Source organism: Pogonomyrmex barbatus, unplaced genomic scaffold (assembly GCF_055798465.1).
Source record: "Pogonomyrmex barbatus isolate J1 unplaced genomic scaffold, ASM5579846v1 scaffold5, whole genome shotgun sequence".
In the NCBI taxonomy this organism is placed as follows: Eukaryota; Metazoa; Arthropoda; class Insecta; order Hymenoptera; family Formicidae; genus Pogonomyrmex; species Pogonomyrmex barbatus.
Window position 1 is genome coordinate 6,949,442 of NW_028297149.1, and position 14,208 is coordinate 6,963,649.

The 14,208-nt window shown below is 28.7% G+C and overlaps 2 protein-coding genes across 4 annotated transcripts in view; one reads left to right on the forward strand and one right to left on the reverse strand.

The window, feature by feature from the left end:
• ci (transcriptional activator cubitus interruptus) overlaps nucleotides 1-7,053 on the forward strand; it is a 77,245-nt gene extending 70,192 nt beyond the window's left edge. For all 3 annotated transcript variants that reach the window (XM_011636116.3, XM_089081446.1, XM_089081447.1), the window contains exons 7-12: nucleotides 76-240; nucleotides 2,226-2,390; nucleotides 2,594-3,019; nucleotides 3,164-3,691; nucleotides 3,767-4,036; nucleotides 4,126-7,053. In XM_011636116.3, coding sequence (XP_011634418.2) covers nucleotides 76-240; nucleotides 2,226-2,390; nucleotides 2,594-3,019; nucleotides 3,164-3,691; nucleotides 3,767-4,036; nucleotides 4,126-5,607 — 3,036 coding nt within the window. In that variant the 3' untranslated portion in view covers nucleotides 5,608-7,053. The remainder of the gene's footprint in view (nucleotides 1-75; nucleotides 241-2,225; nucleotides 2,391-2,593; nucleotides 3,020-3,163; nucleotides 3,692-3,766; nucleotides 4,037-4,125) is intronic.
• A 234-nt stretch (nucleotides 7,054-7,287) lies between these two features.
• Nucleotides 7,288-13,505, reverse strand: LOC105425398 (uncharacterized). The gene is made up of 8 exons (XM_089082135.1): nucleotides 13,362-13,505; nucleotides 11,183-11,302; nucleotides 10,924-11,041; nucleotides 9,946-10,204; nucleotides 9,043-9,156; nucleotides 8,802-8,892; nucleotides 7,915-8,060; nucleotides 7,288-7,769 (listed from the first exon to the last, which is right to left on the reverse strand). The coding sequence occupies exons 1-8, from the start codon at nucleotides 13,503-13,505 to the stop codon at nucleotides 7,631-7,633; spliced, it is 1,131 nt and encodes a 376-aa protein (XP_088938261.1). The 3' UTR covers nucleotides 7,288-7,630.
• Between the last annotated feature and the right edge of the window lie 703 nt (nucleotides 13,506-14,208).

The following is a 14,208-nucleotide window of genomic DNA, read 5'->3' on the forward strand; positions in this document are numbered from 1 at the left end:
ACTATCTGTATATCTTAGTAGAGAGACTTGGTTTTATCCATATTAATCTGGCATGCATCTCTCCTACCAAACCAGGATGATCTCGTAAAACATATCAACAACGATCATATACACGCCAACAAGAAGAGCTTTGTTTGCGGTTGGGAGGAATGCTCGAGGGAAGAAAAACCTTTCAAGGCTCAGTACATGCTGGTTGTACACATGAGAAGGCATACGGGTGAAAAACCACACAAGTGTACCGTAAGTAAAGTACTTACTTGTTTCTACCGACCGAAAATTTTTTGTATTAATCAATTACAATTAACTTACGTGCTCGAATGATAGAGTGGCTTTGAAAAATCTTGTATAAACATTGTTAATCAACGCACGTTTTATCTGACTTTCCACTGCTAGCTAAAAACATTTAAAAAATAGTAATCGATAAAATTTGAAGTATTCAATTGAATAGATTTATAATTTTTGTGAATTTTATCTTTAATATAATTCATATTTTAATTATTGAAAAATAGCGATAGGCGATAAAAGAATCAAATTTACATGAAATATCATTATTACGTTGTCATATTTATTATATTATAGTCTAATAAGCATAAGTTCTCAAGTATATTGTAAAATTTATATTTAAAAATTGTAAAAAAGTTTATTATCGTGAATCTAGATTTTTCGATTCTTTATAAAATCTTAGATAATTAAAAAATCCATATACTAAAAAAATCTATATTTTACATAATTTCAAGAAGACGAAATTCAAAGAGGAGAAATTCTTTTATATTTTTATTCAAATTAACTGCACTTTGTAAAATTACGAGAATTTGACATTTAAAAAGAAAAAAGAAATATATGTGTGTGTGTGTGTGTGTGTGTGTGTGTGTGTGTGTGTGTGTGTGTGTGTGTGTGTGTGTATGTTTGAACTTGTGAAATTTCAAGAAAATGAAATTTAAATACAGAAAAATGACGTTTTTTTTTAATTAATTTTACTTTTAATTAATTTTATTTTTAATTAATTTTGCAAATTATCAAAAACCCACCTTCATTAAATGAGCTGAATCTTCCTCCATTCGACCAGTTCGTTACACACAGTAATTCCTCAACGCCACTCGTGAATCGTTGGCGCGAGCCACTGTCGCGTCTCTCGACGCATTCGCGCGACAAATACTCATACATCATTCGGCACTTCCGATGTTCGATGTTGCACTCATCACCAATGCACACGCGTGCCCATGAAAACGCATCCTTCCGAAAGAGACGGTACAATCACGAGCATTGAAAATCGCGCGCGAGTAGATTAATTAAAGATGATCGTCGCGGCGATCTACTGTACATGCATTCGTCACTCCCGACTTGTTACGCGCGACGCGTTCTCGATCGCCGTTTGAAATTCTGCGAAGTGTCAACGCGCCCGTCGACAAGAGATTATCCGTCTCGATTAAACCGTCGCGGCGGTTTGTCACTCGATGTCTCTTCGCGCTCTAAACACGCTCGCCGATCAGACGATATATATATCCAAGATACGCGCGATTACTAGAAAATAAATGCTGCAAACTGTGAAATGGCACTTGTCCGACACGATGCAACGATGAATGCCGATCATGAATGCTGAGAGAAGCGTTAATCCTAGTCTGAATCAATTCATCAGATTGTCACTGTTAAATTCGACATTCTCGACACTTTCCACGCGGGATTTGCCGCGGAATGAATAAATAAACGTGAAATATTATTATTATTATTATTATTATCATTATTATTTTATATGTATAATTGACCGATGATCTTTTGAAATATAATCGCGTGATTGATAAACTCGGTTCGTTGCATGTTCGCGTAATTTGTCCAACGATGCGTCTCGTCGAGATGTTGATAAATATTTTAGTAATTGAATTAGTAAGAGATTGAATGGTATAAGTTTTTTCGACGAATTATGTTTAGAAACAGACGCAGTTATTAATTTGATTACAATCTGGAAATATGAAAGTCAAGGATAAATATTTTTAAGGCAGGATATAGGCTTCTAAAAACTTGTATTTCTTCTTTTCTTTTTTTCTATTCTTTTTTATATACCTTAATATTTGTTACTATAGGTCGAATAACATTCATAGGAATTATAATTAATTAATATATAAAAATGATACTCTTATTAGTCTTTTATTCCTCCGATTTAAATTATAATTAATTTACTTTTATATCATATATTATAGAACTAATTAAAATTTTTTTTCTGAATATAGTTCGAAGGTTGCTTCAAAGCTTATTCACGATTGGAGAATCTCAAGACTCATCTCAGATCTCATACTGGTGAAAAACCATACACTTGCGAATATCCAGGCTGCAGCAAAGCCTTCAGCAATGCTAGTGATAGAGCAAAGCATCAAAATAGAACACACTCTAGCGAGGTACTATTTTTTTTTCTTTAACTATAAAAAAACATACGAAGAAAAATTTGAGAAATAGATATAAATGATAAATATACATTATTAATTTCATAGTAGTCGATATCTTAGATTGTTTTTTGATGTTTATGACAAATTGTACAATTTTTACCTGATAATTTTATAATCATTTAATCATTCCAACGCGCCGATCTTTTTTTGTCTAGAAACCATATATCTGCAAAGCTCCTGGTTGTACAAAGAGGTACACAGATCCATCATCGTTAAGGAAGCATGTTAAGACCGTTCATGGCGCCGAGTTTTACGCGAACAAAAAGCACAAGGGCGGCGGTGGTGGCGATGGCGGTGGCAGTGATGAAGCTGGTGCAGGAGGTAATAGTCCCAGCAGGAGTGAGGATCTTCCGCCGAAGACACCCAGTCTTTCGAGTCCTAGTGTAAAGTCCGAAAGCGAAGCTAACAGTCCGCCAGGCATCATGCAGCAACAGGGTAGTCCGTTGGTGGGTGGCTGTAACGATGAAGTCGCGGGGATGGGAGCTCTCACCGCTGATGGAATCGCTCTCGCCGAAGAGCCATGGAACGAGGAGCCGGATGATCTAGACATTGCTGATCTTCCTGTAGCGTTACGTGCTATGGTGAGCTTTCATTCGAGAATTATGCATATAGTTTTCGTTAAGATAGAAAACAATTTTTTAAGGATGGCTTTTTTTTTTTAAGTTTAGGTATTTTCCTAATATTCTTCAACTTTACCTTTTACATGACGTTCTGATTGCTCATAGGTTGGTGGTATGGAATCGCAGCAGCAACTGCAAGTGCCCGCGCCTACGTCGAGGAATCGTCTGAAAGGAAGACTTAACGCCAAAGGTGTGCCAAACATGCCGATCGGCGTAGCGAACATGCGCGGTATACGCGGTATCGGACCCCAGGGTAATATCGGTGAACTCAATAAAAGAATTACTGATCTGAAAATGGAGAGTGGCGGTGGTCAAACGCGACAGACAAGTTTATCCGATCTTCAACTGAGGCTACAGCCATACGGCGAACCGCGAAGGGATAGCAATAGCACCGTCAGCACTTATTACTGCAGCATGAGATCGGCAGATTTGAGTAGCAGAAGAAGCAGCCAGGCAAGCGTCGTTAGTGCTGTCAGAATGGGTCCGGAAAGCTTTTACGATCCAATTAGTCCGGGTACGTCTAGGCGAAGTAGTCAAATGAGTACCACTTCTAGCAGGATCGATCAAAATCACTTTCAAGGACCTTATTCGACGAATAATCTTGTCGTCCAAACGCAAAATATGTCTCTTCAGGTACGATTCATTCTGCAATATGTTGCAGAAATCCATATAAATGGTAATTTTAAACGACACAATATTTTTATATAGAATATTCAGGCAATGCCAAGCGATTGGAATAATCCCAGCGGTCATTGTACTCAACCTTCAAGTGATCGACGAATGTCCGAACCTATTCGCAGTAATCAGGTCCAAAGGACTTCTCCACCGATTCCGCCCAGGCCAAGATCGGCACAACTTCCCGAACTTCAACCCGAGCTTCATCCCAATCAGGAAGTTATCCTAGACGAGGTGGGCGAGGGTGAAATGGTGGAGAACAAACTAGTTATTCCCGATGAAATGATGCAGTATTTAAATCAGGTAATCATATTAGTATATTTTTTGAATGATTCTGATTTATAATATTTTTCTTACGGTGATTCTTTTTAATCTCGGAATTGATATTATAGGTTCAAGCGGGTGGAAATCAAGTTGGCTATCGCAATAGTCCTTTACCGATCTGCCAATCGCCGATATGCACGAATCCGCTGCATTATCAGCGACAGGTGCAATCTATGTGTAATTACAATCAATCGCATCAACCGCACCAGCAGAACTGTTATTCCTCTCAACAAGTCACACAACAACCTTGTCCGACTTACCAGAATTCCCCGTCTGCGCCTTACAGCCAATGTCCGAATTCACGTGCAACTCAGCCCGCGTCGCAATATTGTCCGCCACCGAATTACGGATCTCAAACTACTGGTGGACAAGTGGCAAGTCCAGCTGCTGGTCAAGTTATGTCACCGAGTTCCCACTATGCTTCAACTCATTTGAGTGATCAGCCGTTAACGTCGCCTGCGGCTGGCGCGTTGGCGCCACAACATGCTCCACAAAATCTGCCTCAAAATTCCGCTCAACTCTCTAGAAATTGCCCTCAGAGCCATGCACATCATACATATTATCCGGGTTACGGTTGTACGGGTCAAATGAACGTTAACTGCAATGGCACTGGCGGCCAAGCCAGTCATCATTCTAATCAAACTTGTGCGCCATCCAATCATACAGTACAGATGCGGATAACGAACAACTGTCAGCCATTATCACCGCATTGTATTCAACAGACCGCGCCCATGTCTAATTCGCCGATTATTGCCCATCCAAATGCTCAATGCAATCAATCCTCTGGTCAGTGCACTGGTCAAAGGCCTATGGTAACGTCCAATGGTCAGATACCCAACATGCATTCTGCCCAACAGTCTCCAGTGACCAATCAATGCAGTCCGATGTCACCGCACTGTTCACAGTTGAACATCGCGAATCAGAGTAAGCCAATGGGCAATACGATTACGTCAAATCTTCAAGGCTGTCAACAACAGGCTCAACAATCAACCACAGTTCCCTGTCTACAGATCAACAATTGCATTCATCCTAGTGGTGTGCACCGTCAGATCAACGACGGCAACAGTGGCGGCAGTGGTGGCGGCTCAAAGAGAACATCTCCACAACTTTGCAATACTCAACAGACTAATTGCAGAATGCAACAACAACAACAGGCCTGCGCGCATAATTGTCAAACGCGCACGAATCTTCCATCTCAATACAACTGCAATTGCGCATGGACCTATGGGAATCAATGTTATCATGATCAACACAACGGATCGTTGCCAGAAATACAGTGTAGGGATATTAGTCAGTCACAACAGGGTTCATCAATAAAACCGCCTCAAGGTATGAGACAAGATTCTTATCGCAGGACATTGGAATACGTTCAGCAATGCAGAAACTGGTCTGTTAACGCACAAACTCATGAGACCAATGTCTCCAGTTCAACGCATCCTATGTCGTTGCCGCAACCTTTACCAGCTAGTGCCAACATGGTTGTCAATGATATGACATCTTCGCTTAGCTCTTTGACTGAAGAAAATAGATATTTACAATTGATTCAATGACCTTTGTCCACAACGAGATGAAGAAAAGTTATTTAATTTCACTATTAGTCGATAAAACAATCGTTTAAATAATTTTCTACTTGTTCATTACATTAATAACACAGGATATATATCCAGTTTAAATTTATTTTATATGAATAAAATTAAAATATTAAAGATTTGGCAAAATTTACAGTCACTAATAGTTCTGTGTAAGATCATTGATAATTTTCGATAATTTCATTTCAATCTTCAATCTATATATATCTCGATTTTTTGTACATGATTTCAATATAAAGGAAAAAAATATATACAACTCTTATTTATATTAATTGGAATACTAATTTATGTAAAATCAACGCTGTTTTGAAATAGTAGAATTAATTTTACATTATCAATTTTTTTGATAAAATTTATAGTCGAGATGTAAGAAGTGCCTTAATCATTAAATAATATGAATTTGAAGAGTGCCACTATTGTAAATTATTACAGTTTGAAGATTCGCAACATTAAGTACCTCGAAAATTTCGCTTATAGTATCTTAGAATTATGTATTAGTAATAAAAATATTCTGTATTTTATTCTACAGAATAATGAAAATGAAACGTATATCTCTTTTTGATAATGAAGATAAAATATATCAATCTCGCAACATGTGATGGATAATTTTTAATGTCTGACAGATGCGAGATATTTTTTGCAAAATCATGTACTTTAAATTATTGTAAATATATTTCTATAATATTTTATATATATACATATATCTTTTGTACATCAATTTTATTATGCGTGCCAACATAGCAATATCTTATTATAATTAAATATAATTAAACTCAATAAGATATAGCGTACATCGCCGTACAGTGTGATAAAGAAAGAAATAAAATCCGTAAATATTATTAGTTTATTAAATAATAAAGATAACAAGACTTTGTATGCTAATAATTTTAATTAATCTTGACAAAAACTTATTTGCAAGAGGAAGCCAATATTAAACTAAAAAATGTAGATAAAATTTAGAGATAAGTTAAAAAGAGAATGAATATAATCATGTAAAAGAGTGCGAGTGTTTTTAAAGTGTATTTTGTAGCCATTATTTTGGAATCTTCAGATAATAAGTATTGTAATACACAATTGCCTTTGATTCATAACAATATTGAAAGTATTTCCAAGTGCCTAGTAAATGTTAGAATGCAATAATAAATAACAACAAATAACGCATAGAAGTCTGAAGAAGATCATTGTATCAAGTACTATTTTTATCAAACAAATGATTTTTATTAATTGCGGCCATAAAAATGTGAATTATAATTTTGTGAATATTATACATATTTACTACGTTGAATATTACATGCTAATAAAACTTGTACGACAACCTAAGAAGAAAATATTGGGATGGAGTTCTATAGAGGCATCTATGCATCTGCGAAACTGTTAATTATTTCAAAAATAAATCATCAAATCCAATCACAATTTTTTATTACAATATCCTGTGTTTACTGATACATACACATATATATATATATATATATATATATATATATATATATATATGAAAAAGACATATTTATATTATATTATATTATATTACATTATAATACATTATATTAATAGTGTCATCACTTCTTAACGAAACAGTACTGATTGTTTTATTTGTTAAAATCTATAACAAGTAACTATAAGAAGTAAATATATGCTTATTTACTGGTACAAGATAATTTTTATTTTTTAATTTATTATCTTTAAGGTGATGTAATTAGAAATTATGATTAATACTTTGTGCATGTTAATTTGTATATATTTGTTAAATCATATTTTAAACTAAACGTATAACTAAAATGTATTATCCTTCATAAATTTTAAATCATAATATTAATTGATATATAATTTTCTTTTTTTTCATTGTCATTATTGCATAGAATACATGACAGTAAAATAAGATAACGACGCATTTGCTAGCTATGATAAAAAAGATAATCGTTTTTTTTCATAGTTTTAGAAATATATAGTACATTCAATATGATATTATAACATATGAAATGTTTTATACCGTGGCAAAACACTCTAAAGATGCTATAAACAGTCCACCGACATTCAAGCCGAAAGTCTTAGTGCCCCTTTGCAAAAGAAATAGGATCATTTTTTGTATCTGTGGAGGAGTTATGTACCATCGAACTTCATATCTACAATATATAATAACGGTGATTCAAGAAAAAATATATAAGTAATTTTATATGTATATTTGCTTTTATTAATTTTAATTAATTAGAATTTTAAGTAACTAAAATTTGAAATAGTGATGATATAATAAACTACAATATTTCTTACGCCGTAGTAGATACAAGATTACAGTGATCCGTAATATTTTGTCCGACAAGATTAGCTAAGAACATATATAATAGACAAAACAATGTTCCTATAAATGTTAGGAGAAGTTCCTCAATATTATATGTAGTTGATACGATCTGAAAAATCTAATACATGAATTTTAAAATTGACATCAATTTCTAAAACATAATGTAAATTAGGTAATTTAAGAAAAAATTAGGTACAAAATTTTTCAAGCATAGTTAAATGTTTATACTATTAATTACAAATAAAAAGATTCTAATATATTAAAATAATTATATCATGTTATACTATTATGTTATATTAGATTATATAATATAATATAATTATATAATATAATATAAATATTATATAATATAATATTATATTATAATATATATTATAATATTATTATACAATATAAATTATATAATATAATTATATTATATTTTTTGATTTAATATCAATTTTTTGTTTGAATAAATGTTAAGGTGAAATAATTTTTTATAATTCCATCTAATTAAAAATATTTTATTAAATGTTTGGCATTAAAACTGACAATATAATCTAATGTTTATTATAATACTTTTTCATACAACATTTAACATTTATATATTTAACATTTATATATTTAAATAATTAAAAAATACTTGTAAAATATACGTAAAATATATGAAATTTAGATAATTTAAAAGGTAATCAAATAAATGTGTCAGTAACAGCAAAATTGAATTGAAAATCTTCAATAAACGTCAATTAAAAATTTTGTAAAAGATTAAAACTATTAAACTGAAAATGTTATCAGAGTTATTAATATAAAATAGTACAAAAGATTTTGTTATATAATTTAAAATTATAAAACTTTAATTAACACAAGCAAGACTTACTTGATATATTTTGAGGCTCATAGTTATTACTCCAAAAAAGATTAAAAGCATGAAAGATATTTCAAATCTAGATATTACATATTCGGAAAACCTTTAAAGAGATAAATTATTATTACATATATGTATGTGTGCACATGCGCATGCACGCACGTGTGTGTATGTATATGTTACATGTACACAATATATACATAATATATATATTATGTATAAAACACATATATTAAATGATACAGATACTAACGTCATAGCTTTTTGGTGAATATGTACAGCATAAATAAGACTTCTATAAACCAAATACTCATTTTTTAGATTGATTTTTGATACATAAATTTCTAATGCGTTCTCAATACGATAACTGTAAATAATTTTTAATTACTATATAGAATGCGTTACAGAACAGAATGTATAACAGTTGTAGGTTAGTAGAAAAAAGTTAATGATACATGAATTTATTAACAATCAGTAACTTGATTGTGAATAATGTTATTGATTACGAATGAATAATGTTACTTTGTATTCATGAAAAGTCAATATTTTACTTGAATAACATAAATGTATCAATATGTGATTTATTTCATTATAGCTAAATATATGATATCTATACGAAAAAAGAAGTATTAATAACGTATTATATTTCAAAATTTTTGATTACTATGATTTTTAATCTGTAACTTCCATGCAATAATATTATAATAACAATTTCGAAATTAAATACTGATTTTGAGATAAAATGTACATCTATTTATTGTATTTATTATTTTTACATGAACCAGTAAAGTTAGTGCATTTGTTATAAAATAAAAAAATTAAGAGTTGTAATTAATAAGTGAAATAACGAAAATATTTTCTAAATAAAAACTAATCTTACATAATTTGATAATATTTTTAAATATTCCGTCCTTAATTTGTGTTTTATTGCACATTATCGTACGTGCGCGCGCGTACACGGATGCACACACATGCACGCACACACATATAAAGATTGTATATCATTTTAATGGTTTAAAAAATAATTTACATATACATAGCATACCTTTTAATCAACTTTTATGGCAAATTTCTAGATTTGATACTTTTAAATATAAAAAATTCAATTTGTTTCTTAGTTTTAATCTTTTGGTTATTTTAATATTTATTATTTTACCTAGCAATTTTAAACATTCCACAAGCATGCTGAAAATATGCTATGAGCAATGTTCCTGTCGCTAGTAAGACAATTAATCCTATGCATACAGCTGCATTTGTGTGGAATAATAGTAAATAAAAATATCTTTCTTGATCGATGAAATATTCTGTTGAAAAATATAGATGATATCGAGATTTATTTGTAAATGAAATAACATACATTAAATCCGGCCACAATTGAGCACTAACAGCTATACTTAAACTGCAAAATAAAAACACTAAACAACATTATAAACAAATAACAATGTTACTTATAATTTTTAACAATCTATGACCTATGCTTTTAAATTTATGTATATATATATATATATATATATATATATATGTTTAAATAATTGTTTAAGTAATATTTAATATGTAAAATTTTTTAATAAACGATTATTTTCAGCTTAAATATAATTGATAAATATATCTGATCTTCATTTTATAAAGATTATCTCTCACATTATTATTGACTTTAATAATTATTAAATTCTTGTAATTTAAATAGTGAGTAAATATAAAACTTATATATATTTAACATTTATTTATTGCTGTTGCAATGAAAAATTAGAAAATACATACAAACAATTAAATATTAAAAATACGATATATATTTATATATGATGTATAATTAGATTGTATTGTAAAATAATATATAAATTATTTTATTTCTTTATCTCATAATTATAATTAAAACTAATATTGGAAGCAAAAAAAAAAAGAAACAAGTATGTTTCAATTTGGAAATATTAATTACTTTTAACATGCTATTTTTGTTTCTTTATTTTTTGAAGCATTTAAGTTTAAACAAGAATTATATAATATATTAAATTATTATTACATTATTATTGTAATATATATTAATATATATTAATTTAAAATATTGCTTATAAAATTTTTGAACTTATTAATTAGTTTTAAAAGTAAAATAGAGTAAAACGTAAAAACTATTTACTTGTAAGTATAGTCGTATAACGTTTTGCATCATTTCCATACTTTTCTATGATGGCAATTTCGTTACTATCTTTTAACTCATCATGGATACGCTGAAGTTGTTCCATTGAATATTTCACCTATTTATTTTAACAAGTTCTTATGTTATTTTTATATTTCTTAATAATAATTAAAAAAGTTAATAAATATATAATATTTTTATGTAAACATATTCAATATTTTAATTCACTTAGAGTAAATATAAAAAACGATCAACTTACTGTGTTACTATTAATGTAAAACGAATTGTATTTTATGACAAGGATAAGGATACTAAATGTATCAGATAAGATCTTTATTATGTTATTTATAGTACATTTTAAAGTCATAAATGTTGTTAACTGTAATCAATAATTTTCTGCAGAAGTTAAAAATAAATGTTTCCTTAATAACAAAGCAATAATATTTTAAACTTTGTTTAATCATCTATACAAATTTGAAAATTGAGCTTAACTCAAAATAATATTCTACCTATTTGATTTATGTACTATAATATTATATGGGAATAAATTGTAATTACGTAAAAACAGTGTATTATTTATTTAAAGATTTATTTAAAATCATTATTATTATTAAAAAATAGCACAATATACTATACATAGATATAATTATATTTATTTGTATAATAATATATTAAAAATAATATATTAATACATTTTAATGTATTATTAATATATTAATAATACACTAAAACATAATAATTATATATATTATGTGTAAATACTAATATGCTTTATAATATATACAATTTGGAATATCAATCAATTTAATTTGAAAAGGCAAAATGACATACCAAGGCGACATAGAATTTACAAATATATCTTTTGCGAGCAAAATTATGTTTAGTTTATTATAATTAATAAAAAAAATTCAAATTAAGACAAGTTTATTTTATTTATAAGCTAACACATAAGAAAAATTTTTACGATAAATATCATATCTTATTGATAATACAAATGAGTTCAACATTTCTAAGTAATACGTTAGGTAAGCATAACAGTTTGACCTCAGATTTAATTTTGAGAATCAGATGAAGGTCAATTAAAATTTTTTAGATAAAATCTCTTGTTTTTTATTACATTTTTTCATAATAGTTGTCGAGGCATTTTCGAAATATTGATTAAAGATACTTTTCTATTAAGAATTTTTGGAATTATGATTTTTCAAAAATCTGTTTTATTTATCCTATCTTTTCGTCATCAATAAAGATATTTCTTGCTTAATAAGATTAGGTATTTTTACAAAATTTGATACATTTTATAAATTAATTAGTTGATCTCAGGAAGTTTCAAAAACAAAGGCGAATAAATGCGCTAAGTAAGATTTACGATGCCTCTATATTCTTGTATATGATTCAACTTTAAGTCATCTCGCTGGGGAATGATTAAGCTCGCGTTTTCGCAAATATTAAATTCGCGGACGGAAATGTGTTATTTGGGTTACATTCTATACAGGCGCATATTGAAAGTGACGACCAAATTCACGCGATCAGGTGCTCTAAACGTTTGGAAAATTAACTAAAGAAGTTCTTTTATAAAAAAGGAATAATCTTTGAAAATATCTCGATAACTATTATGAAAACATGTAGTAAAAAATAGAGAATCTATTTAAAAAAACTCAAGGATGTCTCCAGGAAGCCTGCTAGGTAATCTTTGATTTCTCAAAATTCAATCCAAAGTGTGATCAAACATCCATATTCGTTTAATACATTACTTATTATCCAGCAACTTTTCTATTTAATTATTTTTCTTTAAAATGTTTTGTTTTCAAGATTTATCTTGCTGGAATTTTTTAAACACTTTGTATAATAGTATTAAATATTTCTGTGAAATATAATGCACAAAAAATATGAAACAGTATTTTAAAATTATATATGTATATGTTATGAAAAAGTATACATATATATAGCTATGTTTCAATCAGTTTTGTAATGAAAAAGTTGAGATAGATTATATTAGATTATAAAAATTTTTTTTTAATTATTTTAAACTAAAATTTTGTTCAAATTTTTTTGCTGAAAATTAGTGTTTTTTTGCAATTGTTTTGATTATTCAATTTTTTTGGTATGTTAATATAATTAATAAATTTTTATATCTAAATATATATTAATATATTTAAGTATATAAGTTTTACTACTTTTATTCCATAAATTATACATATATTAAAATAGATCTACATTAATTAAAATTAAAAAAAAATAAATTACTTAGCCTTTTTAACATGTTAAAAGATTCTTACTATCATTTATAACGTAATCTAGGCTTTTAATAAGGAATTACTTACTAACATAATTAGTAATTATAATTATATTAAAAATTGTAATAAAAATTTATAGTAAATTAAATAATTCTGTACATTCTGTATAATACATATTTTAATACATTCAAAATTTCGACATACCTGGAATACAATAAAGGTTACAAGAATACTAAAGAAGCAAATCAATTGAAATTGAGCAAGTTTTGATTTTTGATAAGGCCATAAACCTACTAGCAATAAAAGAATTCTGTTTAAATTGAAATATCTCTCTACGATACAGCTCATGTCTTTGCTGATACTAAAATGCATATAATAAGCATGAGAGGACAAAAGTATATTTTTCCCCACCACTGGACTATTACATATTCTCCTTTTCCAGTTCATATTTTCTTTTCTAACAAAATTATATTTTACAAAATTTGAGTTAATTTCCATAATTTAATCTAATTGTAACACAAAATGATGCAAAATATTTCATGAGATCGGAACACTAGCAATTTAATACATTATCGTTGAGACGCTGTCGCCGATATTAACTTAAATAATCGATTCAACACCGAAAGATATTCAACAGATGTTTTCTTCTCATAGAACATCACTTACACAAAAAGTCGATAAAATGAACGCTACGCAAGCGTATTAACATTTTCTCATTTATTAGAGATATTTTCAACTTTGTTCTTCCGATAAAAGCAGTTCAATAGGAGCGTGTCTTTTAAGTTCTTTATCAATAAAAGTATTTTAAACTATTATATCTAATATAAGATTATAATAAAAAGCCTATAATATTACTAATTGTGAAAAATATAATGTTTTATACATTATATGTGTTTTATATATTTTTCTATTCTTATTTTTTTTATTTTTTAATAAAAAAAGCGAAAACTAACAAATATTTTTAAAATATAAAAATATTTTTAAAATATAAAAATATTTGTTTGTATATACAAGATGTTCCGCGAGACTTCTGCCATCGCTCGCAAAAAAA

Excerpts from the sequence above, each read along its gene's own strand:
- LOC105425398 (XM_089082135.1), bottom strand. The coding sequence starts at position 13,505 with ATGAGCTGTATCGTAGAGAGATATTTCAATTTAAACAGAATTCTTTTA. Across the intron at positions 8,893-9,042 it reads ATTCACCAAAAAGCTATGAC|GTTTTCCGAATATGTAATAT; the intron begins GTTAGTATCTGT and ends ATCTCTTTAAAG. Across the intron at positions 7,770-7,914 it reads AATCTTGTATCTACTACGGC|ATATGAAGTTCGATGGTACA; the intron begins GTAAGAAATATT and ends TATATATTGTAG.